The sequence below is a fragment of the Mustela nigripes genome, chromosome 12, assembly GCF_022355385.1.
Source record: "Mustela nigripes isolate SB6536 chromosome 12, MUSNIG.SB6536, whole genome shotgun sequence".
Taxonomy (NCBI): domain Eukaryota; kingdom Metazoa; phylum Chordata; class Mammalia; order Carnivora; family Mustelidae; genus Mustela; species Mustela nigripes.
The window spans coordinates 105,477,340-105,503,757 of NC_081568.1; the positions used below are offsets into that span (position 1 = coordinate 105,477,340).

A 26,418-nucleotide genomic window follows, 5' to 3' on the forward strand; every position below is an offset into this window, starting at 1 on the left:
CCCAGTCAGTAACCCCATGCAAAGGTAACATGTATTTTTGCTTTGGGTCATAATAAAAAGAAGTAGAAACTCTGAAAGAGAACCATTCTAGCTGGGAAGTTATTTCTGGGCTCTATCCCCTGCTCCTGGCTGGACCCTAAGAAAAAAAGGGAAAGGAACCAGCTGGTGATGTGCACCTGGCCATAGAGGCTGGGTACGTGACCATCGCCAGAGACCCGGGCTGCTCTCTCTGAAATGTCAGGGCTGCAGCCCAAGTCCTCGTGGGTCACTGCTATTTACAGTCAACCTTTCTGGTTTGGGGCGCAGGTCCCAAGGAGGGCTATTTTCAGCAGGGTTGTGGCCTGCAGGGCCTTCTGGGTGATGCATTAAACTGGTGCGGATTGAAAGGGAAATCGTCCAGCAGTCTACTTCAGATGGCTTGATCTAAAAGAGCAACGTGATTGTCGTCCCTGAATCCAGGCCCTAGACAACAAGTTAGAAGGACATGCTTCTGGCCCCTGGCTCAGAGCCTGGTTAGCAGCGGGGAAGCGGGAGCTTTACGCATCTTCTACTTCTCAGCCCTCAGCTGGGGAGCGCGGACAATGTCATCCTCCAGAGCCAGCCGCCACCCCCTTCCTCCCTCGCGGGATGGGGCTGCAGAGGGAACTTGGAAACAAATCCCCTAACAGGTGCGGCAGCCCCCCTGCCGACGCTTCCACCCCGAAGCCGAAGCCGGGTGCTGCGGGGCTGAGCGGTCCCGGCAGCCAGGCTGCAGGCCCGGAACCTGGCACAGTCCGGGGAGCCGCGGACTCCGGGACGGGACGTGGGGGAGGGCAACGCTCGGGAGAAAGGGCAGGTGCTGGAAAGCCCAGGACCCAGGGGAAGAGTCCGACGCGGGGCCTTCAAGGGCACCGCGGCGGGAGCCTGCGCGCCCTGACGTCCGACGGCAGACACGGGATTGGCCGACATGGGCCCCCGCCCCGCCCAGCCCGGAGGCTTTTCAAGGCCAAGGCGGCCAGCTGCGGTTACACTTCTCAGCTGTTGCGGGCAGCGGGACGTGGGAGACTCCGGCTCCAAGGTCAGTGAGCCCCTGAAACCCGACTTTATACCTGCCAAGCGGGGCGCATTGCTAGAGCCGGTGTGAGGCGCCTCGTGAGCAGGGGACCGAGGGCTGCGGGCGGGACCTCGGAGGACAGCGGTAACAGCTCTCAGGGGCGCTGCTCCCGGGTGAGGGCTTCGTGGTGACCCCTAGATGAGCCGCCAGAGCGCGCGCCCTGCGGCCCGCTCTTCCCCGCCCACAGGCGTAGGCGACCGACCCCCGCAACAGCTCTGCGGTGAGGCGCTGCTCTCAGCACCTTGCTGGTCGGCTTGTTTTGGACGGCGAATTAGGAATTTTTCTTAACGGAGTATCTAAATGCCTCCGCATTTGGAACCTTAACCTTCAACTAATCCGTTCGTTTCTGGGGATGATTTTCGACCTCAGCGGCATCAAAACGATGACTGGGGGATAAATAAGTGGAAAATGAACATCTTGAGGGTCTCGAAGCTAATTACTACTTAACCCAACAGCTGGACCCAATTTAAATTAGCTAATACTATGGCTAGAGATTCATTTCTGAAATCACGAATCCATTAATCACGAGCCACGCAACTGTTTTGCCCCCAGCGGAGGTAAACCTGTTGCCCAGTTGGCCTAAACGTGCTTCACCTGTGGCAAAATGTGTTTCCTGTTTGCTTGTTCACGTGGTTGGCTCCCGGGGGCTTACGGTCAACCCTGCTTTGGTCTCTTGAGTGGATGGCTGCCCGTGTTCTGGTGGGCGTGGAGGGTGACATGTGCCACCAGAACAAGCCACCCTCCCTCAGCTCTTGTCGGTGTTGCCCTTTAGACCTTCCCTCCCCCGCTGCCCTGGGCTCTGTGACCTTGAGCATGGGGTCAACTGGAATCACGTGAGGTGGCAGTTAGCGCCCTTGTGACAAGGTTATGCTCCGTCAGCCGCTGTGCTGTTTCCAGAAGTGCCACTTCTCCTCTGTTTTTGAATTTGTGTCCTTGTTCAGCTAACTCTGCTCAAAGAGAAGAACACAACCACCACCAGTACTTGGCAAGAGGGCTTCCTGACTGGGCAGGCTCTGAGAGGATATTTGGGTGGTGGTAGCTGTGTGGACGCTCCACTTCCGCCTCCACACTTAGAGGTGCTTTTCCCCCAAACCCAGGCTTTAAAGTTAACCCTTCTGTGGGCTAAGGCTCCATTTCAGCGAAGAGCATGAGGGCCACCTGTCTCCACAGACTCTGCCAGTTCATGATGAAATCCTATCCTTAGAGAACGGGCCATAGGCCAGGTTCGTTTTCCTAAAGGGGTGACCGAGGAAGGTCCAGAAAATCATGGGTTGGTAGGTGGGATGAGGAATGGGGAGCCCTGAGTATTCAGAGGCAGGAAGAGGACTGGTTCTGAGATAGAGGCCCCGGGTCTCCATCTCCACCACAGCTTGGAGCAGCCATTTCTCATCTATGTGTCAGCTGGGAGTTCCTGCCCACTGAGCCAGGAATCCTGCAGTGAGCCAGTCCTGAAGGTGACTCTTGGAGGTCACTCCCACCCCTGTCTTGAAGCCACACAGAATTCTTTCCTTGGTCAGGGAAGAAGGCACCCCACTCTTCTAGAGTATCTCGCAGAACTAGATGGTTCTTAACTGACTACCTGTGAGAGATGTGTCTGGTAATGGTTGTAAATGTATGATATCAGGAGCCCTAGGAAAGGCCTCTGGTTTACAGGGAAGGACTATAAATATCTCCTGCTTGTGACTTTCTACTTGCCGAATAGAACAGAGGTGACACTGGTGCCCAGGGGTGGCAGTATATCTAGCGGTGGTGAAGTAACTTGAACCCTTTGCTCTCTGGGAGAACTGGGAGAGGGCAGACATTTTCTGCTGGCCTAGTAGGGGATCATGGGTATTTGTTCAGAGTGTTCTGTGGAGCTGCTCCAACCCCAAGGATGTCCCCGTTTTGGGGTGACTCTCTGGAAGAAAGCTGACCCGTGGTCCTCCCCTTGCCCTCCACTGCCCTCCAGCCCCAACGAGTTCAAACACGTGGATGCCACATACAGTTGGATCAGAAATAACTCGGAGTCAGCAGAAAGGCACTCACGGCATCTTTATCCAGAATATTCAGGAAGACCAGGAATGTCCAGAGGTAGTGACAGAACCCAAGGCCTCCACATAATAGGATGTGACAGAACCCAATAAAACCCTTAGACTAGGACCCAGACTCCTAGTATGCCTGCCTAGTAGAGAGAGAGAAAAACAGCTCTTGGGCACTGTGACCAAAGGACTTATGATGGTGGTTCTTATTGTTTAACGGAGAGGGCTAGGAGGAAAAAACACAGTGTTATTGCCTTTTGGTGTGAACTTGCAGCCCAGATAGAAACTTTCCCTGGTGTGGAGCCCAGGGATTCTGTCAGATTGTAGCCCTGATGCTTTTCAATACAGTAGTCATAGAGGAGTTCTAAGTGAGGGAAACAGGCGGACAGCTTCTTTGGGGTGAGGGCTAGAGACAACATCCCTCCTCACCCCTGCAGTCCCTACTTCTGTATAAGGGAGGAGGCAGATGGGAGGAGAGAGAAGACAAGCCTCTGCCCCTCCTCCTTAGAAAAAGGCAGGCTGGCCTGGAATCCCCTGCATGGCCGGCAGGCACATTGGGTCCCTGTGTCTGAGTGGAGCAGACAGATGACAAGGAAGGAGAATGGCTTGTAATATTCCAGGAGTGTGGGGAGTCACATGCCTTGAGGGGACACTCCTGTGTCTAGGAGCTGCTATGATAAATGCACTTCTGTGGTCTGGGGAGTCTGAGTGGAGGGTTCTGTGGAACTCCCAGGTCATAAATCACAGGTGCTTTCCATCCGATTACTGATGAGTGCAGGGCTGTCTGTGAGGTGCTGTGGTCTGAGAAGAGCCCAAATCCAGGGCCCAGGACACACCTGGGTTCAAGTCCCAGCTCTTTCAACATGTCCCAAGACCTGAGCCTTTCCTGAGCCTCTGTTTCCCCCATCTGCAAAACAATGCTTACTTGGCAGGATTGTTGCAAAGATTGAAGATGTTGTTTGTAAGGCCCCTTGCATGGGGCATGGCTCATGGTGGGAGTTCAGGAAGTGTCAAACAAACACCTGACAGGCTTGACTAGGCACGCAGGGACAGAAAGGATGTCCCAAGTGGAAAGGCAGAGCAAAGGGTCAGAGCTTGGTGAAATGCCAGTAGGTGAGGGATTGTCAAGCCGGGATAAGGTCCCCTGATAACAGGGGTCTGGGGAAGAACTTAGGAGCCCAAGTAGTTAAATCCATTTAGTCAGCTCAGATGTTGGTTTTCAGAACATGTTCAGTGGATCTGAAAGTATGCAATGGGTTTCTTCTAGAATGTAGTCTCACTCTTAGATTACAAATAAAACAATTACATGAAACATTTGAAATGCTACAAATATAAAACAAAATTAGCAAACATTCCGAGAAAGGGCAGACAGTGCTGATTAGGATAATCGGAGGTGGCTTTTGGGAGACAGTGGTAACCCTCCCATTGCCTTGGGGGTCATTAGGGAGAAGGAGCTTGCATACTGTCACTGCTCACTGGCAGCTTGTCACTTAATTCTCACAACACCTGGGGAGAGGTCTCATCGAGCCCATTATATAGATGGATTTGCTAAGGCTCAGTTTCCCAGACCCAGTAGTGAAACTTTTTTTTCAAATGCATAAGTGATGGCCCCATTCTTGTGGAAACTCTTTCAAAAGATACAGCCTGGAAATCTGGACTTCTAACACACTGAACAGATGATTTACTTTTTAGCTTGTTACTTTTTTTAAAAAAATTTTTTTGAGATTTTTATTTATTTATTTGACAGACAGATCACAAGTAGGCAGAGAGGCAGGCAGAGAGAGAGAGGAGGAAGCAGGCTCCCCACTGAGCAGAGAGCCTGACCTGGGGCTCGATCCCAGGACCCTAGGATCATGACCTGAGCCGAAGGCAGTGGCTTTAACCCACTGAACCACCCAGGCACCCCGCTTGTTACTTTTTTTAATCATAATATTATACATGCTTATTTTTACAAGGGACACAAGACCGATTTCTATTAAGAAAAATTAAAAAGCTGCCTCCTCCAAATCTCTTGTTCTCAAGTAACCCTTTTAGCAGGTTGAATAACTAGTATGAATAACCATCAATACTTTATGTCACATAAATATATGCAAATGCATATATATTTATACTGTTAGAAAACTGGAACTACTCATTCGCATTACTATCCAAGTAGTTTTTCCTTTTAATGTAAAAAATATGGCATACGTGTTCACCCAGTTGAAGTTGAGGTAGTTTAGACTAATTCTTTACTAGCCATGGAATATTCCAGTGCCTGAATGTGCCACCACTTAATGCAATCTCCTTCTCCCTCCGATGGACAGGTGACTTCCAGGGTTCTTCTGTCTGTTTGCCACTACAAACGTAATCCTCCTGTGACTCTCTTCTTATATACTGGCAGCCCTATTTCGGCAGAATGGATTTTCAAAGTGTGATGCTGGGCCAGTGGCTATGCATCTGTTAATAGAGTTTTCTTTGTTCACTTTCCAAAATGGTTATAGCATTTCACTGAGCAAGTCAGGTGGTTACAAGCCAGGATCACAGCCAGTAAGGGGCGGGCTCTGCAGAGCTGCACCCTCTCTCACCTCCTGCCTCCCTACCCCTCCTCAGCATTACTCAGCAGGAGCCTTTTAAGACCAAAAGAAGGCCTATCCTTGCCCTTTGCATGGGCCTTTATTTATTGCTCCCTCCAGCTTCATTGAGATGTAACGGGCATGTAACATTGTCTAACTTGAACATGCACATTGGATACAAGTGTCTAGTGTAAAATGATTGACGTCACAGCATGCGCTAATACCTCTATCCCGTCACGTAATTACCATTTCTATTTTGTGGTGAGAACATTTAAGATCTCCTCTCTCAGCAACTTTCAAGGATATCATACAGTAATATTAATTATCACTGTTACACTATACCTTAGATACTCAGAAATTTTTTACAAGTAGAAACAACCTTGAACCAACATCTCTCCATTTCCTCCAGTCCCCATTCCCTAGAAGCCACCACTCTGCTCTGTTTCTCTGAGTTTACCTTTTTAGATTCTGTGGGTTGTCATACAGCATCCTTCTTTGTCTGACGTATATCACCTACATAAGGTCCTCAAGGTTCACCCATGTTGTAGCAAAGGGCACGATGTCCTTATTTCTCATGGCTAAATACTACGCCGTTGTATACATACATCTTTATCCATTTGTCCGCTGGCAGACACTGTGCTGTTTCATATTGTGGCTATTATGAACAATGCTGTACTGTACATGAAAATGCAGATTTCTCTTTGGAGTACTGATTGTGTGTCCTTTGAACATAGAACCAAAAGTAGCAATGCTGGATCATATGGTAGTTCTATTTTTTCATTTTTGAGTTCTCTCCACACCGTTTTACGTTCCCGCCAACAGTGCACAAAAGTTCTCTTTTCCCCATATCCTCACAAATAATTTTCTTGATTTTATTTTTGTACTGAAGTATAACTAACATGTTATACTTGTACTGAAGTATAATTAACTCTGCGTACTGAAGTATTTTTGTACTGAAGTATAATTAACATGTTACAAACTAACAGTGTTAGTTTCAGGTGTGCAACGTAACGACTGAACAATTCTGTACATGACTCCGTGCTCACCATGGTAAACGTAGGCACCATCAGTCGGCAAACAGTGCTTTCAGTATTACGGACTAAATTCCCTGTGCTGTACTTTTCATCTCTGCAACTTATTTCAAACCTGAAATCATATACCTCTTCGTCCCCCACCCATCTCCCTTCTGGCAACTACCAGTTTGTTCTCTGTATTTGAGTCTGGTTTGTTTGTTTTCTCTTTTCTTCTTTGTTCAGTTTTATTTCTTGTATTCCAAAATATAAGTAAAATCATGCGGTATTTTTCTCTGTTTGACTTATTCCACTTAACGTTATACCCTTTGGGGCCATCCGTATTGTTGCAAATGGCAAGATCTCCCCTTTTATGGCTGAGTAATATTCCTGTGTGTGTGTGTGTGTGTGTGCGCGCGTGCACGCGTGTATACACATACCACTCTTCTTTATCTGTTCACCTATGGATGGGCACTTGGGTTGCTTCCATATTCTGGGCTATTGTAAATAGAAGTACAATTTGTACATATTGTAAATAGAAGTACATATTGTAAATAGAAGTCTTTTTGAATTAGTGTTCATTTTCTTTGGGTAAGTACCTAGTAGCAAAATTACTGAATCCTGTGATATTTCTATTTTGAGTTTTGAGGAACCCGCATACGGTCTTCCACAGTGGCCACCCCAGTTTGCATTCTACCAACAAGGGTGCAAAGGGTTCCTTTTTTTCCACGTTTGTCAATACCTGTTATTTCTGGTCCCTTCGATTCTAGCCACACTGATAGGTATAAGGTGTCATCTCATTATGGTTGATTAGCATTTCTCTGGGGACTAATGGTGGTGAGCATCTTTTCACATGTCTGAGCACCTTCTGTATAGCATGGGCCCTTATTTAATGATCTCCGCAGGAGCAAAATTTCCGACTTGGAGCAGCTACGTGTAACTGGCCTGCAGAAAAGCTCTTGCTCTCCAGCTCGGGGTGCCCTGGGCAAGCAGCAGGCCTGAGAAGTCCCTGAGGAGGGGGCCTAGAAGGAGAAGGTATCAGGGCCAAAGGAAATGAGGGTTCCTGGGAGGAAAACATAGGCACAGAAGGGGTTCAGTCTGATAGGCAGGAATAGGCCCAGCCTGCCAGGCCATCCTCACGAGACTAGGGACAAGGAGGCTAGGGACAAGGGTCCATCTTGGCTAAGCACGCCCAGGAAGGCCCTAGGAGACAGCTTGACTCAGAAAGACAGCCTGAGGGGCAGGCCAGAGGGTGTCACACAAAAGCATCCCTGGGAAGGACCTTGTGGGACTCCAGGCAGACTCTATAATCACCCCCTTGGGCCCGTCCATGTCGCTGGCGGGTGTTTGCAAGTGTGTTCAGTTGATAATTCTGTCAGTCATAAGGAGTGAGGAAGCCCTCAGGCCACTTCCCTTGGACGAAGCTGTTTGCTGAGGTGAAGGGAGAATGTCCTCAAACCCTGTGACAGCAAGTAGAGGGACTATACAAATACTGTACTCATTTTTCATCCTTATTATTACTTTCACTTTAAATTTGAGAAAAATGAAGACATGAAAGGAAAGTAAATTTCTCAGGACAATAGAGAATTGTAAGTGGCAGAACTGGATTCAAATCCAGACTTCCTGGCTTCAGAGCCTCTGGTCATGGTGCTATAGCGGCATCTGTTCATGGCCACTAGTTCACTGTCTCCTTTGGTATCCAAGGAGGGTGAGCCCCCAGGGAAGCCCAATGAGAGGATTTAGGAACAGGTGGATGGTCAGACAGTTGCCACCCTTTCCAGTCTAGACCTCTCTCATGAGGCCTCAATCACGTGAAAATATATTACATCCTGGGGCACCTGGCTGGCTCAGTCAGAGAGCCTGTGACCTTTGATCTTGGGGTTGTGAATTCAAGCCCAATGTCTGGTGTAGAGCTTACTTAGAAAAGGAAGGTCATTCCCTCTGCAATACCTCCCAGTTATCTCCAGTTCAACCTGATCATCCTGTCCTAGCCTGTACTCTCCAAACCTGCTCCCCAGCCAGGATTCCCAGTGAAATCCTCAAGTCAGAAACCTGGGAGTCTTCCAAGACTCCTTCATGACTCTCATGCCCACATCTGACTGGTCCCAAAAGCCCCCTGAGCCCACTCACTAAGTATCTTGGACCTTCTTCATTTATCTCCAAGAAGCCTTCCCACCACCATGGCTGAAGCCTGGAACGTCTCCTCCCTAGTTTATTCAGGACACTAGGACCTGATTTCCCTGCCTCTAGACCCCTCTCCCTTTCTCACCAATTTACCAATTTAGTAACATTAGCCACAAGAACTTCTAACACTTACTGCCTGTTCCCTCTATGTCAGCATTTGTGCTGAGGGATCATTTAATCCTCACAAAACCTCTATGGGTAGGTCCTATGATTAGCCCCATCATACAGATAAGGAAACTGAGCAGCACTTCTCAAACTGTCTGCAGCAAAAGCTGTCATTAATTTCTAATCCATCACAGACCAATACATTTATAAAACATGATAAAGTACATGATACGTAATAAAGTACATAATAAAGTACAATGACTAGAAAAATAAAATACAGGCATAGAAAATATAAACTTAAATTTTCTTAATCAAAATTTCTCTGTCAACATGCCAAAAGCATTCTAAATGCTAACCCTCAATTTTTTACCTTCTTGAGAAAAATCTCCTTGATATATCAGGTAGACTTGGGTCTTCTCCCCTGTTAATTATCTTTGCTCATGTCACTTTTTATTCGAATGATCTGTTTTTACAATGATCTCTCTCCTATTCCAGACCAGAAGCTTCTGGAGGGCAGCCCCAGAATCTGACACAGGGATTGATTCTCTGATGTTGTTGAATGGTTGGATAGACAGCCAGACAGGTGGACAAATGGATGAATGAATGAATAAATGAGATTCAGGGCTAGCTCTCAGGCTGCGAAGTGATCTTCTCCATTGTGGAGGCTGCGTCCACACTTTGCATAGGCCACTCATGAGTGGTTGGGTTGGCCTCATTCAGATCTGTCCCTGGAAGCTCCAAGTATTCTGGCATCTAGAATCAGTCAGGGTTGTCTCCACATCATGGGTTTTCCTGGGGCCTTTGGGGATAGTCAGCCACCACAAATCCTTGGCAGATTCAGTCCGGGTTTAATCTAGCTCTCTAAATTTCAGGACAATTGTTTTCCATAGAGTCCTTCCAAAGCCAAATTTAGATCAGTGACTGTGGTGCAGGATGCCATGCCCTCACCATGAAGATTTTGGACCTAGGCATAGAACAGGGGTAGAATTAGCCTTCATTCCTCCCTTCCCTTCTGCAGCATTCACAGGTCGATTAAATCTGGTGTAGGCTGAGGGCAGTGGCTATTCTCCCATCTGGAAGATGCCTGGAAAGCGCATGGCCACAAAGAGGCCATCAGGCGGGCTTCCATAGCCATCTGTTTATGGACATGGGTATGTGGTGTTTAGTGACTGTTTCTGCTCGGATCTTTTGTTGTTTGGGACCTGGTACTAGTCACGGGACTGGTGGGGGCAAGCAATACGTTGGTCTGACTAAAACCAGACACGCACAGTGTAGCTGAGCAGTGTGGGCTCAAACCAGACCAGACCATGCCCTCCCAGGAGCTCCCACGGGGCTCTGGCTCCCTTGGCAGAACACCTATCCTGTGACTTGTCTTGGCCCAGGAGGGGAGCAGGTTACGACTGCGGACTGAGAGAAAGGACTGCTGGCCTTGAATCCCAGCATTGCCACTCACGAACTTTGTGGTCTGGGGCCAGCTCTGTTACCTTCCTTTACCTCCATTTGCCTGTCTGTGAAATGGGGACAGTAAGCACATCAACCTCATGGGTGTGTTGTGAGGACTGAAGGGGGGTAATAACCACGAAGCCCAACATGTAACAAGGGCTTCACAGGAGTTCTCCCCTCAGACGGTGAGCACTGTAAAAACTGCCCCATAATAAGCACTTAAATATTTATCAAACAAATAAATAAAAAGATACCTGTCTTCACCTCACTGTCGTGTCTTCCCTCTCCCTTCATCACTGCCCACCGTGACTCCTTTCCACCTGAAGCATGTTGGTGTCATTCACGGTGACTTTGGCCCACACATCTGACTGCTTTTGGAAGTCCATGGTCAGTGGTATTCCTAGAGGGTGGAGGAAGCCCTGAGGGTTCACCCTCTGGTGTTGCTTCCCCTCTGGGGGTGGGGGAGAACGATGCCTGTGTGCTGGTTTGCACCTTGGCCCAGAGCTCCCAGTGGAAACGCTGACTGAGAAAAACCATTCAGTATCCCTGAGAAACCACAAGGGACCAGGGCAGCTAGAACTGGCTGGCCGCTGTATTCCTTGGGAGATGAGGGGGTCAGCTCCATCCCAACATACTGTAATATTGTTTATTATTAAATCTTCTAAGTAAAAACAGGATCCTCATTTAAATGAGTGGCTACTGAAACACCATATGTGCTTTTCCTTTATCTGTGTGACTTTGGGCTTTTAGTTGACCTCTCTGTTTTTAAGTTCCCTCATCTGACAGAGGGCAAGATAGCTGCTCCTTCGGGTTACTGTGGAGAAGTACCTGGCTTTGAAAACACTAATTTTGATTCCCCTCCTTATGAAAATGTGGGAAAATGTTTAATGATTACTGTTGTTCAATGGTGAAATGGGTTGCCTTAGGAAGTGGTAAGATGCCCAGCTCTGCTGGTGTTTAAGGAGAGCTGAAGGTATAGGAGTGACTGCATTCAGGCTGAGCTAAATGACCCCTTCTGACTTGGGGTCTCTATGTTCATTCTCTCTTTTACCCAGCATTTATTACAAATCTTCATGTGCAGGCCAGTGAGCTTGAGAACCAATAAAAATTATGACCCCATCCTATGGTCTTTGGGTCTTGTCTCTTCAAACTGTAGGATCAGTTCTGAGGGATGTCCACCCTTGCTGGAGCTCTGCTGAGCTCCTGACACAGTACTCCCTACATGTGAGGGAAGGGAAGTAACTAAACCATCGCTCCCCTTTTCTTAGGATATTTCCAAGTTTTCTAAATATCCTAAATTCTTTCTCTGTCCCTTTGAGATGTATATAAATCTCTTTAAGAGAGCCTCCAGCCAGTTTTACAACCTAGAAACGTTTTTCTCAAGAGCCTGGGAACCATCTCTTTGAAATGTACACATTAAGGAAGATCTGCCCCTGGCAGGGGGAGGTGGGTGATGCTAGTGGTTCAACTTAGGTGCCAGGTCCAAGGTGTAAAATTACCTGCTGTCGAAGAGACAGGAAAAGCTTATTTTTCCTTTGGCCGAAGGCAAATTAGCTAACACAAACGGCCACCCCAATTTCGGGTGAACTTGGAGTAAGCGCTGTGTGACAAATAGTGCTGTCATGTCTTACCTGAGTTACCTCGAGAACATGTACGCAGACAGGTTCTATCAGCCTGGTTCTCTAAAAGGGTAAGGTTTTGTTTTATTTTTGCAATTTCTTTAGTGGACTGCCTGGGAGGTGCATCACAGCCTGCCTTAATGCTTGGTGATAAAGATTCTTTCCTGTATTTTGTGGAGAGGAATTTCTGGATGACAGATTTTAGATAAATTTCTCCGATACCCAACGCTGGTTTCTCATCTGCCTCTTCCTTCCCCACCTGCCTATTCAGTCAAAAGATTCCTGATGGAAGGAAGGACATGCACGTGAGGCTTCATGCTTTGCTGGGAGGCTCCATCTGTTAGCTGTGGGACACCCTGTACCAGATCTCCCTGGGAAACAGGCGAGGTCGGGCCGTCTGGGCGCCTCCGGAGCCGGCCTGTTAGGGTTGAGAGACGAGGAGCCTGCATTGGGCTGCTCTGCTCTTGGCAGCTTGTGGAGACCCAGAACCTGAGCAGGGAAATGCTGAAATCCAGCCTACCAGGCTTGCCTGGTTGCTTTTATGATAGGACTTAAAAATCAGTAGCTGAAAGGGATGTGTTTAATGTAATGTAAATGGGTATTTTTCCCCTAGTTTTGTAAGATAGCTTCCTGGGTCAAACTTGACCTTAAGTTGGCTTAGATACCAGGCCTGAGCTTTATAGCAAATTAAAAGTGAGAAGTGCTTGGGAGCAAAGGAGCCAGGCCAGAGGGGGAAATGTGCCTGGGGGAATAGCCCAAGGAAAAGGTTCCTCTCTGGGAGACCTACATGCATTGTCTGCAGAGAGATAAGCAGGAAGCTGGTAAAATTTCTTTCTTCTGGAAATCAGGCAAAGCATAGCTTAAAAATAAGTCAGAGAAGAAATGTTTATTGAGCAGCTACTATGTGCAATGATCTGTGACAGGTAGGTAGGTTCTTGTACTTGAAGATTTTAGCCGTCGGATGGGAAGAAAGCGCATAGTAGGCAGTTCCTTATCCTGACAAGAGCTACCGGACAGTTGGGCTCACCAACAGATGTCAAACACCTGTGCAGCGTACGTGGCAATGAGTGAGCAGCCCAGGAGTGCTGTGGGAGCTCAGACAGCAAGCAGTCACCTTGGGCTAGAAGTTTTGTGGGGATTGAGGCACCAGGCGCTGGTTCAGACACAGGAAAGATGGACAGTAAAGTCCAAACTCGAGGGGCAGTGAGAAGCAATACTTAACCGAACTGCAATAATTTTACTGAAACAAATGAGTATGGCTTATGGCGCCAGCACAAAAACACAGTAAGTAAACTGATTTTAAGTTTTTTAAATTTAAATTCAACTTAGTTATTGCATAGTGTACCATTCATTTCAGGGGTAGAATTTAGTGATTCATCTGTCATAGAACACCCAGTGCTCATTCCATCACGTGCCCTCCTTAATGCCCATCACCCAGTCACCCCGTCCTCCTCCCCCTCTCCCCTCCAGCACCCCTCAGTTGGTTTCCTATGATTAGCCGTCTCTTACAGTTTGCCTCCCTCTCTGTTTTGATATTTTAAAATACATCTCTCCTACATAGGATATATTTGATATATCTGTACTAGAATATGTGAGCTCTATGCTGTGTGTGTGTTTAATAAGAGATCGATCAGAGAGCTCAGTATGGAGCTCTAGAGCTCTTAACCTGAAAGGCAGGCTGGTGCACTGTGTCCCGGGTGTTCTGCGCCCCATGGCAGACCCTGAATGGGTGTGTACTGGTGCTGTTGAGCTTTCATAAAATTCCCAGTGAATTTACTTAGTTGACATTTGCCTCTTTCCCCCAAAATAAGTCCAAATCCTGCTCCCGGGGAACACTGGCCACTGGGTATCCTAAGGCTGAGGGAAGCTGGCTTCCGAACTTCTCCACTGCCTGTGCCCCTGGGACCATCCACTCGCCCTCTGACTGGCCCAGTTCTCTGGCCTCACAGCCCCCACTGTGCCCAATCAGCTGACACCAGCATTCTTGTGTGGGTCCTGGCAAGCCTAGAGTGGCTTCCTCGACCAGCAAGCAGTGCTGAAAGCATTTATTAAATAAGGCTACTGAGAGCCCACCAAGTACCAGGTGCTGTGCTAGGCAATGATGATACAGCGGTGAGCAAAAGAAACCAAGTTCCTTGCTTTGGGGGAGAGATGGTCAGTACGCAAAGCAGATAAAATGAGAGGTGGGGATGAGTGCCAAGAAGGAAACACGAATGGGGTATAATTCAGAGAAACTGGGAATGATGCCTAACTTCAAGCAAGCTGTCAGGCAGAAAGAACCACAAAAGCCAAGCTTTAAAGAAGAGGCCACTCCCCCTCCTAAGGGTGTCTGGATGCGAGGCCTTTGTCCCTGGAGAAGCACCATAGCTGTTCCGGCGCCTTGTCTCCTCTCTCCGACCATCTCCTCACGGAACAGTTCAGTAGGTTATACTAATGCCTATGGCAGGCAGAGAATCAAAAAAATCCAAAAGCTTTGCTGGAAGCCTCAGATTGCTTTAGGCATCAAAACTTTGGTCCTGGTGGCTTCACCAGAGATAGACTGACTTACAGAACCACCACATTTGGAAACTAGGCAAGCCGAAGCACGACCACTTTGGCACACATGGGCTATCCCTTACATACCTTTCTCCAGCTTCACCTATGCCACAGTTACCCACCATCTCACCATCGATGCAAGTAACAAATCGAGCCTCTTGGAGGCAGAGGCTCCAGCTGCAGATAGTGCTTAGGGAACATATGGGGGCTCCCGGGTCACAGAGTCTGTAAGACAAAGCAATGATGTGCTTGTGCAGCTTTTCACAGACTAACTTTTTGACACACAGCAGAGATATCATTTAGTCACAAGGAAAAAAATTTTTTTTTAATTATTTATTTATTTGACAGAAGGAGATCACAAGTAGGCAGAGAGGCAGAGAGAGAGAGGAGGAAGCAGGCTCCCTGCTGAGCAGAGAACCTGATGCGGGACTTGATCTCAAGACCCTGGGATCATGACCTGAGCCGAAGGCAGAGGCTTTAACCCACTGAGCCACCCAGGCGCCCCGGAAAAATGGTTTTATTGCAAGCCTGGATCTGGGTCTTTGGGGAGCAACTGCTCCCAGGGTCCCTAGCCTGTCTGATGAGACCCTTAGTTCACTCTCACTCTGAAGGTGATCGGTTGGGATCTCAACAGTGAAATTCAGTGTTTCTGTGTGTCCCGGAAAGAGAGTAACATAGAGGCAAGGAAGCCGGAATTCTTCACGTCACCAAAACATTGAGACTGTGTCAATCCTCTACAAGAAATCCAAGCAAAAGCACTAGAGCTCCAGGGCTGCTTAGCCTGTGGCAGGCAAAGCCTCCACAGGATTATTGGCAGGAATCCTACGTCACGGCTCAGATAAGAGGACAATATTAGAACTCTTGGATGTGTATTAATATTATTACTTCTGGAAACAATATAGATAGGACGTGTCAAACTGACTGTTTTGAGTCAGACACCCACCTGCACATCCCTCTCCTGTGGAAGACCTGTTGAAGAGCAGCAGTTGTCAGTGGGGCGCAAATGACACCATGCCCTCCTCTTCCTCCTGACTCTGCTCAAGATTGGCCTTCTCAAACAGACTCTGATGTGAACACATGTCAGTGTCCAAGCAAGTTAAGGAAAGAAAAATAAAGATCAAGCCATATGAGTCAAGCTCAGACACAAATAGACTTAGTCTGAGGCTGCCCGAGCTTATTTTTTTTGGCCCTTATGTTTCCTGAAAGGAATTTAGATAAAGCTTCCTTTACTCTGATGAGTTCTATGATAAACCTTGCCTTTCTGCTCAGGGAGGAGACGGAGGGTGTGGACGCAGCTAAAACAGAGCTGAAAGGTATACATCAGTGCTGCCGGCCACATGCAAGATCCAGCAAGTAGTGGGACAGTTCTCGGAGAAGCCCTCACCTACTCTTGGAAGGAGACCAATAACAGCCCAAAGTCGTGTGATGAGATTAATTAATGTTGGGCCAGTCCAAATCCCTAGGACAACTTTAAAAAATGGCCCATTTATCTTGTCTGAGGCTTACTAATTTCTGTTGCCTTTAAGACTTAGGGAATTGAGGGTGCCTGGGTGGCTCATGGGTTAAGCCTCTGCCTTCGCCTCAGGTCATGATCCTGGGGTCCTGGGATCGAGCCCTGCATCGGGCTCTCTGCTCAGCGGGGATCCTGCTTCCTCCTCTCTCTCTCTGCCTGCCTCTCTGCCTGCTTGTGATCTCTCTCTCTCTCTCTCTCTGTCAAATAAATAAATAAAATCTTTAAACAACAACAACAAAAAAGACTCAGGGAATTGTCTTTAGACATTATCACAGAAGAAAGGCTCTCTGATTTCCTGGGTTAGCATAGAAAAAAAAAAGTCCTAAATTTTTTCAAGGACTCTGATGCTTTTGGTTGATATATTCAAGTTTCTCCCTAATATTGCTCAAACAGATGTTAAATAGAGAGTTCTAGGTGGAGATTCTGGAAGCATAAAGTTCATAGACTAATCCCAGTTTCCCAAATACAATCCAGGAAGAAAGTGGACCTCAAAAGGCTGCTCTTAGAATTATGTGGTGGGTATTCAGGACGGCACGTATTACATGGAGCACTGGGTGTTATATGTAAACAATGAATCTTGGCACACTGCATCAAAAACTAATGATGTATTGTGACTAACATAACACAATAATAAGAATTATGTGTAAGGCTATGCCAGCCTCACCTTATTAAAAGTCTGTCTTCCACTGGATGGCCCAGGTTTTTAGCCACAGCCATACACATCAGGGGGCTCTTTGCTGGTGCTAAGCTTGGAGGATCTTGAGACAGAGTCCTTGGAACCTTCTAAATATTAGGGAAAAAAATTCCATACTCCCTGTATTTGGGCATCACAGAGAGTACTTAGAGTGACCTGTTCTACTGTCCCACACTCAACAACCCACATTAAATAGCTCCCTGCTGGGTGATGCTGGAAGTGGTCCTTCCCATCTCTGGGCAATAGCAGACGTAGCAGGCTATCTGTCTGGGCAGGGGCTTATCCTGATTGTCATTCTCTGTTGATACTGTATACATCTAAACAAACACTTCCATATGTTTTCTACATTTTATGTGTATCTCAGGCTGTCCTTCTAATATCTGATTCTTCCTAAGTATATATTTTAGTGGTTCTTTTGTTAATGATCTTCTCTTATTTCCTTTTTCATTTTTAAAAGATAGTTTGACTCTGTGACCTCCAATTCCTCCTGATCTTTGACTGAGAGCTTGTTGCCTGATCTTCATCTGTAGGAAACCAGAGCCTAAACTGAGTATACTTTCCTTAGAGAGGATTTTATTCTGCCTCTGCTGGGAGCCAGGGATTGGGGGGGTCTAGTGACCTTGGACCACTTGCGCCCCTCTTAAGGGTTCTAGCTCACTAGGGCAGTCACAGATAGAGCTCTCCACCCCACTGTTGGTATCCTGACCTTAGTGCTCACATGGACATCCGTCCTCAACCCAAACCTCCTCGCTTGTTAGCCTGAGCTCTGCCACCAGCTCATTTGCAAGGAGTGGGGTGGGAGCATGGGACTCAGAGACTTCCCCTACTTCTTCCAAGCCCAGGAACCTGACCTATTCAGGCTGTCCTCCCTGTGCAGTGGTGGGGTCCAAAGGAGCACCTGGTCTGTCACACAGCCAGCAGCAGAAATTCTCTGTTTATTTTCCCCATATTCTTAACTGGAGAAAATGGCCATGGACTTCATGCAGTTGGACATTCACAGTGTCTACACCTCCCCACATCTCCCCAAGCAGTAGCAAGGGGTATGGGTGAGAAAGGAAGAAAGAGAAAAACCAAACCAAAAGAGAGCCACAGTGCTTCCTGTAGTCCTTTCTCTTGCCCGGCCATCGCTGGGCTGTGGCTTGGGTCCACCCCGGGAGCTTGTCTGATCCATTTTCTCTGCTTTCAGACACTCATCCAAGAGGAAGGATGGCCAGTGCCTTCTCGAAGTTGCTCACTGGCCGCAATGCTTCTCTGTTACTTGCTACCATGGGCACCAGTGCCCTAACCACTGGGTATCTGCTGAACCGGCAGAACGTGCGGGCCGAGGCTCGGGAGCAACATAGGCTGTTCCCGCCCAGGTAAGAACTCCACGTGTCAGCCAGAAATCTGCTATCCCCTGCCAGAAACTGTCAGCAAGGGTCCTTCTTGTTGCTTTTGAGAAGGACAAGATCAAACTGACAATCACTGTCGACACGCAGGGAGCACAGTGGCCTGTGGTGAATCCGAGGCAGTGCGGTGTCGTCATTCCTGCCCAGAGCTGGGGAAGCTAGTTGAATAGTAATAGTACTCACGATGAATATCGGTTGAGCACTCTGATGTGTGTTAACTGCTGTACATGGGAGTGTCTGTTTTATTCATCTTAGCATCCCTTTGTGATAAAACGGAGACTTAGAACAATGAAGCAGTGCCCAAGTTCACACACCCAGTGCAGCCAAATGCAAACCCCAGGACCCCGATCCCAGACCCACACTTCACTCACTGCTGTCCCACCTTCTGGAGAATGGTGTTGTAGTACTGATATTAAGTACCAGCTTTAAAGGCCACTGCAGATGGAAAGTGGGAAAGTGGCATGAAGATGGCCAGGAGTTCCCAGTCCTTGGCTCCTCGCCACAGATGAGACGGCATGCACTGCAGAGTTGGCACGCGGCGCTGACTCCACAAGGTCCCACAGAGGCAGGTGTAGAGACAGATGAGGAGGACTTGCCGTTCTTCTCAGATCTAGTCGCTGGCTCTTGTGGGGATCCAGATCTCTGAGGGAATTATCAACACCTACGACGTACTTCAGGAACTCCTGAAGGGAGATGACCTGTGTTTGAGCCTGTGGTGGTACAGAATCCCCTTTGTTTGGTCAGTACACAGCCCGGGATCAGAGAGCGCCTCGCTTTATTGCCTTCTGTGTACCGTTCCGACAGATATTTACAGAATGCCTGTTTCAGTAGCCAGCCACTGCTCTCGACAGAGCAGAATCTGCTCTCTTGGAATGTCAGCGTAGAGGACAGATAAATAATGGAATTTCTAGGTACCTCTACCTGCAGGTTTCCAGTCTCTCCACCACAGACCTAAGGCACCACAACGTGCTTGTTGCATTTTACCAGATCTTCTGGGTTAAAAAAAAAAAGGCCACAAGGGATGTCCATTGATTTTGTCATTTTCACTGTATCTCCGCTTTCCAATAAGCCATGGTGTGTGGGCTCCTGCAGCCAGCAGCATGGGATCCTTAAGCAGGGCCACGCCCCTTTTATCGGGCTGTTCTGGGGACTGTTTTTCTTTTTTTCATCTGGCTGACTTAAGTCATGACTCCTAGCCACGTGTCCCCATGCCCTCTGGCTAAAGACAGCCTGGTGGCAGGACAGCCAGAAGCCAAGTCCTTTCCCAGGCCGCCTCCCTCAGGCGGTGCTCACTGAGCGGCCCTCTCCTCCGCCTGCAGCGCAGACTACCCTGATCTGCGAAAGCACAACAACTGCATGGCCGAGTGCCTCACCCCGGCCATCTATGCCAAGCTCCGCAACAAGGCGACGCCCAACGGCTACACCCTGGACCAGTGTATCCAGACTGGAGTGGACAACCCTGGCCACCCCTTCATCAAGACTGTGGGCATGGTGGCTGGTGACGAGGAGTCGTATGAGGTAAAAATTGGCTGCTGATTCCAGAATGGGGGTGGGGGGATGCTCTGGGTGCGGAGTCCTTCTCTTCTCTGTGGGGCCGGCATTCGTAAAGGGAAGGCAGCTGCAGCAGAACATCTGGAATGCTTTCTGGAACAAGGAGGGCTACCGCTTCCTAGGGACAAGGCTTCCTGCTCTGGTATCCCACTCATGGAGGATGAGTTCCATGACAGGGCTCTCTGAGATTGTCAAGGGGATGAATTGGTACAGAAAAAAAAAAAATCTTGTAATTTATTGGTGATATGTATTCACCAATAAGACCTTAGGAGATGGTGTGTTTGTGGCTAGACTTCATTGAGGAAGAAGGACGGTCTGTGTCTTTAGCTTGGGAATTACTGATTATTGTAGCCTAGATGACTGAGTTCACCAAGTCTCTTGGAGGAATCCTATGATCTCCGTGTCCTCATCCTTGGGACAGAAGCATAGAACGGTCTGCTGCTAGGGCAGCACTCGTCACAGAGCAACCTCGACACCATGACAAGTTGCAGGGAGCGGAGGGAAGTTCTCTGGGAGAACAGCCATAAAGAGGAGGATGGGTCCTCCTGAATGAACAGGACTGGTGGTTCATTCACATACAGCAGTGTGCTACCCTGGACCCAGTTTGCCCCCGCCCCCTGCCCACCCACTTCCCACAGCCCCTAAAGGTGGCAGGTCCTCTGTGGTGACTACTCTTAACATCATTTTACCTAAAGGATATCCCTGAAGCTCTTTTTTTTTTTTTTTTAATAGATTTGGCACAAGATGGTTTGGGCTATGGAAGGACCTCACAGGGTGAGAGGTGCTGGCCTTGCCCTGACTGCTGCTGTGCACTTTTCTTGCAGTGTAGCTGGTTTTCCGTGAATTTATTATTTTCAAACCCTAGGACCTGATTATCTCTTTTGACCACAAAACTGCTTCTGGCAGCTTCTTTTATCTCATAAAGGCAAGAACTGCTGGGGGGAGACACAAGATTTTCTGGCTCAGTCTCATGGCAGTAAGCTTGGCAGAATCACTAGGGAGGTGGCCTGTTATTATTCGTTGACCATCAATCTACCACCCCCGTTTCCTGCGTGGTAACACTGAGAATGACAGAGCAGGGCATCAGCTTTGGCCCTCAAGGTAAGAAGGGGCAAATGAAAGGAACCACCTTTTAATAGATGAATCAATTAAAGTGGAAACAGATGCATCTTCCCTTCTACAGGTGTTTGCTGACCTTTTTGATCCTGTCATCAAACTAAGGCACAATGGCTATGACCCCAGGGTGATGAAGCACCCCACGGATCTGGACGCATCCAAGGTAGGCTGCAGACCCCTCTGCTTTCCCATGCAGCTGGCACTCCAGAGCCTGAAGTGAGGAGCACCAGAGAGGAGGGCGACTCCCCCTGGGTCAGATGCCCTCTGCAAGCTCTGTGATGGCCCTTGCGCAGCACACTCCCTGGAGGGGCAAGGAGAAGGTCAGAAACTTCCCGAAGTCTTTGTTTTCTTTAATAAGGGCCAGTAGGGTGGTGGTGGCCAGGGAGAACCCTGTCTTTCCTAAAGCAGTTACTTTTTTTTCATGCCACACCTAGTGTGGTAAAGGACTCTGGATGGCACTGCATAAAGTAGCTGTGCCCCTTACCTACAGTGCCCCTGCCCCTGAAATTCCAACATGTGTCCAGCATGTTGTGCACAGGGTCTGAGGGCCCCCTGCACGGGGGTGCTGCAGGTCAGTGGGGTGGACCCCATGGTGGTGGTGGGACTGTAGTTGGCAGCTGGCCGTGGTAACCCCATGCTCTCTCTGCTTCGGCAGATCACCCATGGGCAGTTTGATGAGCGTTACGTGCTGTCCTCTCGGGTGCGCACAGGCCGCAGCATCCGCGGGCTGAGCCTGCCACCTGCCTGCAGCCGGGCTGAGCGAAGGGAGGTGGAGAACGTGGCCATCACGGCCCTGGAGGGCCTCAAAGGGGACCTGGCAGGCCGCTACTACAGGCTGTCCGAGATGACTGAGCAAGACCAGCAGCGGCTCATAGATGTGAGTGGCCCTTGACCCATCTGGCCTGGCCTGGGATGGGGCTGTGCCTGGAACCCTAATGGGCACCATGAGACCTCATGGGGAGCTTGCTGGGACTTCAGCCTGTGCAGTATAAGGAAGAAAAATGGGAAAATGAGGCCTTAATACTTTAGGTCAAGCCACAGAAATGGTCTGTGGTTAAAATCAGAGGAAACTCCACTGTGGAGCTGGGGGGTTGCACATCCATGGCTGGAGGTTAAATGGAAGATCCCTTTGCTTATTGAAGATGGTCTCCATTGCCACACCCAAATAAAGTCCTAGAAGCTAGGAAAATCTGGAAAGGAAATTATCGAGGTGGAAGGCCTTCCCTGACTCCTACTGGAGCCAGCTCTGGGATTTCTGTTGCCTCCACGAGTCCTCAACAGCTTCCCTCTAACACTAGGGCAGACAAAACTCAAGTCCTTTTACTTATTTTCCCTGTGGTCCAGCTAAAAAGGGATAGCAGTTTCAAAAGTAACTTTTAGATAGAACTTAAAAAAAAAAAAACAACCACCACCACAAAACAGAAACAGTATCTTGTCATTTCATAAGATGCAATGCCACAAAATATGCCCCATTACCAAATTGAATGAGCTAGCTTTGTGGTCTCTCTGGGCCTCAGTCTCCTGGTCTCTGCAGCTGTCAGGCCCTTGGCCTGCTCTGTTAGAGCATAAGCCCTCCTCGGCCTCCAGCAGCCACTTGTGGTTTCCAGCGAAAGGCCACAAAGTCTGTTCTGGCTAATGTCTCCCAACCCTTCCACTTAGATTGTAAAGGACTTCCCTCTCCATATCTTCTTTGCTTCTTACCTCAGTGTAATCAAATTTAAATATATGATATGCATATTTATGTTCTTACTGTGTACACACAGAAAAACAGTCTCGACACTGGTTTTGATACGAAGAGTACTTTCCTATAGTTTAAGGCACAACTTGGGAATCGTATGGGTCGAGGTTTGAATCGAGGCTCTGTCACTTCCTAGCTATGTGATACTGGGGAGGTTGTTTTCTCTGAATCTGTTTTCCTCACTCATAAAATGATTATATTTGCCTCCTAGTGTTGTGAGGATTCAAGAAAAAAAAAAAACACATAGCATAGAGCAAGGTGAGCATTGAATTAATGGTAGATATTTTTATTTATAATCCATTGTTTTACATCTCCAATACTTGTTAGTGAAAGGAAGGATAGTAATAAGAGATCCACTAATGCCGGACATGTAGAGAATGGTGGCTGTGTATACCAGCCTTTCCAGGAGCGTGTCCCTCACTCACTGCCTGCTCCAACACTGCATAGCATTGGTGCTGGTGGATAAATATAATTCATAGTGATTGTTTCCATCTGGGCTAAGCCAGTGGATTTCAACCTTAGCTGTAAGCTAGAATCATCTGAAGAGCTTTTAAAAAATCCCACTGTCCAGGCCACACCCCATAACAATTAGGACAGAATATCTGGGGTGCAGGAACTGGGCATTCATATTTTTTAAAAAAACCCAGGTTGTTCCAGTGGGCAGCCAGCCAAGGCTGAGAACCACTGTCTGACAGACCTGGCACATGTAGTTGTGTCTGATCTCATCATTTTTTCCTTTCTGCTTTGTCCGTTCTGGCCTGCAGGACCACTTTCTATTTGATAAGCCAGTATCCCCCTTACTAACATGTGCTGGGATGGCCCGTGACTGGCCAGATGCCAGGGGAATCTGGTATGGACACAGCATTTTCACATTTGCAGTGTGTACAGACGATCTCCTTCAGATCACCTGCTTCTCCTAACCTGCAGTTGCTGTGAGTCGCAGCTGACAGCATGCCTGGCTTGAGTTAAATGGGGGGGGGGGGGGGGGGGGTGGGGAAATTGGGGGGGGGGGGGGGGGGGGGGGGGGAGAGACTGTAGAAATTGTGTGTGTGTGTGTGTGTGTGTGTCATTCCACAGTATGGTGATGTATCTAAGATGTGTAAGAATGTTCGCTGGTTTGCATGAATTATGCATGAGAAAGACTTTTTAAGAAAAATTAGCTTCATATTATTTGACCTCACAGAGAATCTGTTTCATGACTTTAAAACAAAAGAGCAGAAAATGAAAAGTTTCGAGGACTTAAGCAAAACCCTACAAGGAAGAATGGATATCGAGTATACACGTATTTTATCTTGGCCAAAGTCCTCAGTCCACTTTGATTCCCGTGTACTTTGGTAGGTTATTCTGACACTCTCCGAAGGAGCTGCGATAAGTGTGTTCGTGAGCAGATGCTCCATGTGTGTGGATAGGCAGGATCTAGGCAGTAAACGTATGTGAGATCTTCTGCATCCCAAACCTCCTGGGCTGCAGGTAAAAAACTTTCTTGAAGCGCCACAAGATTTTGGTTGAGCCTCTTAGAATATTCTTGTTAGTGTCAAAGCCAAATGTTATCCATAGCTGAATTATTGTCCTCCTTGTCCAAGGACTGGGGAAGATGATATTCTTGTTGGGAAAAAAACAGTACATCTTTAAGGGTTGGAGTTGGTCTTGTTGTTTGTTCTGTCACGGTAACATTATTTTGTAGCACTTGTTCAGGCACAGTAAAAAGCTTAGGGCTTTGTAGGAATGAGGAAGGTGAAATGAAGCAATGAAGCCACAGGAGTGAAGGGAATCTTCATGTGTTGAAACAAATGGATTTGACACGCAACGCCGTATTTCTCCTTTCATTAGGCATAATTATGACAAGACCTTTCTCATCTGGATTAATGAGGAAGACCACACCAGGGTAATCTCTATGGAAAAAGGAGGCAATATGAAAAGAGTATTTGAGCGATTCTGTCGTGGACTGAAAGAGGTAAGATGTTACCAGAGATTTCTGAAATTTCATTAAAAATTTTCATTTTCATTTCATTTCTGATTTCATTAAAATGAAATCACTTCTTCATTTTTAACAGAAGACACTATGGTAATTACCAGGATGAGGCTAATTTTCTTTAGGATCATGGCACTCTCTGAGGGCGGGACTACCAGGCCAGGGCTTCAAAAATAGGAATTTACTAGTTAAAAAAAAAAAGTCTCCTCTGCCCTTCTCCCAAGTCCAGAATGGTTCAGGGAAGTCTGTGGATCATTACTTATGATCCAGTTTCCTTAACAGTGCTCTTGGTGATTCTAAGCATATAGACAGTACAGGATGTAACTATGTTCCTAAGTAACCTGACCACAGCCTTACCTGCTGAGAATTCCTACATTCTCCTATTATTCTCGTATGAAAAGTAACAGCAACGGACATTCATTGAATATTTAGGATGTGCTAGTACTGCATTCAGTGCTGTACCTGCTTCATCTAATTTAATTGACTCATTTTAATATTTGGATAGAAGTATCCTTTTCCATTAAGGAAGTAATATAAATTTGCCTGAATTTCACTCATGGCAAACATACAGTACACATGTCTCTCCCTGGTGTTGCGGATGTACCAAGTAAATGGATACTTAAGAACTCCGTTTGTTCACTGCTGTAGGTGGAACGCTTAATCCAAGCGCGAGGCTGGGAGTTCATGTGGAATGAGCGACTAGGATATATTCTGACCTGCCCTTCGAACCTTGGCACAGGATTACGGGCTGGTGTCCACGTTAGGATCCCAAAGCTCAGCAAGGTAATGTTACGCAGTCAACAGTCCTTTGGAGTTCCACCAGGATAAACTCATATGTGACTTCTTTGTGGAGGGAGAAATCATCACCATTCGGTAACCCTTCCTTCATTCTGTAACCCAACATAGATTCTAAAGACACTTGTATTAGTGAGGATAAAAGATTAAGGGCTGTAAGAAAGAGGTGTGGCTTCAAGAGTAACAAGTTTAAATTCTCCTCACTACAAGTCAGGATGGACAGGTGAGCTGCTCTGCCCTGCTCCTGGGAGTTCCTTCTGTCTCTGCCTCTCCTAGTGGAGGGGATTCTCCCACTTTGGCCTGCATCAAAATTGCCTGGAGGCTTATCAAAACAGATTGCCCACCTGTAAAGATTTGCATTTTTAACAAATTTCCAGGTGACTTGATGCTGCTGGTCAGGGAACTGCACCGGGAAGACCATGGTCTTAGGGCACCGTCCTCTTAGCATGGTCATCGCCAGGCCCCACGTTGCAGCTTGTGGGAAGGGGAGAGAGGATATAGGTGCCACCATGTACAGATTGAAAGCCTAGGCCTGGAAGTGCACACATTACTTAAGTTCATTCTGTTTGCAAGAATGTAGCTAGTGGTCACCTTCTCAGCTCCATCTGTAGAGGAGAAGGAAAAAGCGTTCTGGTAGGCATCCAGCACTTTTGCAACAGCACAAGCCAATCAAATACTTGAAAACCGTTTTAGAAAATGTGCTTCCTACCAAAAACAGAATGAAGAATTATTCCAATGTTAAGAAAATTATTTGATGTCATTTAACATCATGATTTTAATTCTATCAGTGAAACGATTATACAGATGAATAATCAACTCACCAAAGCTGGCATCCAAATGGCAAAAATCATATAGAAGTTAAAAACAGCTCTGCTACCTTCGAGCTGTGTGACCCTCATCAGTTATAGTCCTCTGAGCCTCAGTTTCCTCATCTGTGAAATGAGAATGAAAGCAGTACCTACACTTCAGAGGTTGTTGTAAGGTTTAAAAGTTCTAGCATAGTGCTGTGGTACACAGTAAGTATATGCTTAATATTGACGGTTACTATCTCTCATTATATATCTCTTACTAATTCCATGTGCCAATGATGGT

General features: G+C 47.5%; 1 protein-coding gene across 2 annotated transcripts in view; it reads left to right on the top strand.

Moving 5' to 3' along the window:
* The first annotated feature begins 687 nt into the window (after window positions 1–687).
* CKMT2 (creatine kinase, mitochondrial 2) overlaps window positions 688–26,418 on the top strand; it is a 31,529-nt gene continuing 5,798 nt past the window's right edge. Inside the window, exons 1-8 of one of the 2 annotated variants that reach the window (XM_059418168.1) lie at window positions 688–1,057; window positions 17,953–18,124; window positions 19,474–19,672; window positions 20,889–20,984; window positions 21,477–21,698; window positions 23,439–23,491; window positions 24,390–24,513; window positions 25,180–25,314. In XM_059418168.1, coding sequence (XP_059274151.1) covers window positions 17,973–18,124; window positions 19,474–19,672; window positions 20,889–20,984; window positions 21,477–21,698; window positions 23,439–23,491; window positions 24,390–24,513; window positions 25,180–25,314 — 981 coding nt within the window. In that variant the 5' untranslated portion in view covers window positions 688–1,057; window positions 17,953–17,972. Of the gene's footprint in view, window positions 1,058–17,952; window positions 18,125–19,473; window positions 19,673–20,888; window positions 20,985–21,476; window positions 21,699–23,323; window positions 23,410–23,438; window positions 23,492–24,389; window positions 24,514–25,179; window positions 25,315–26,418 lie in introns of both variants that reach the window. The other variant, XM_059418167.1, reaches the window with a different exon arrangement.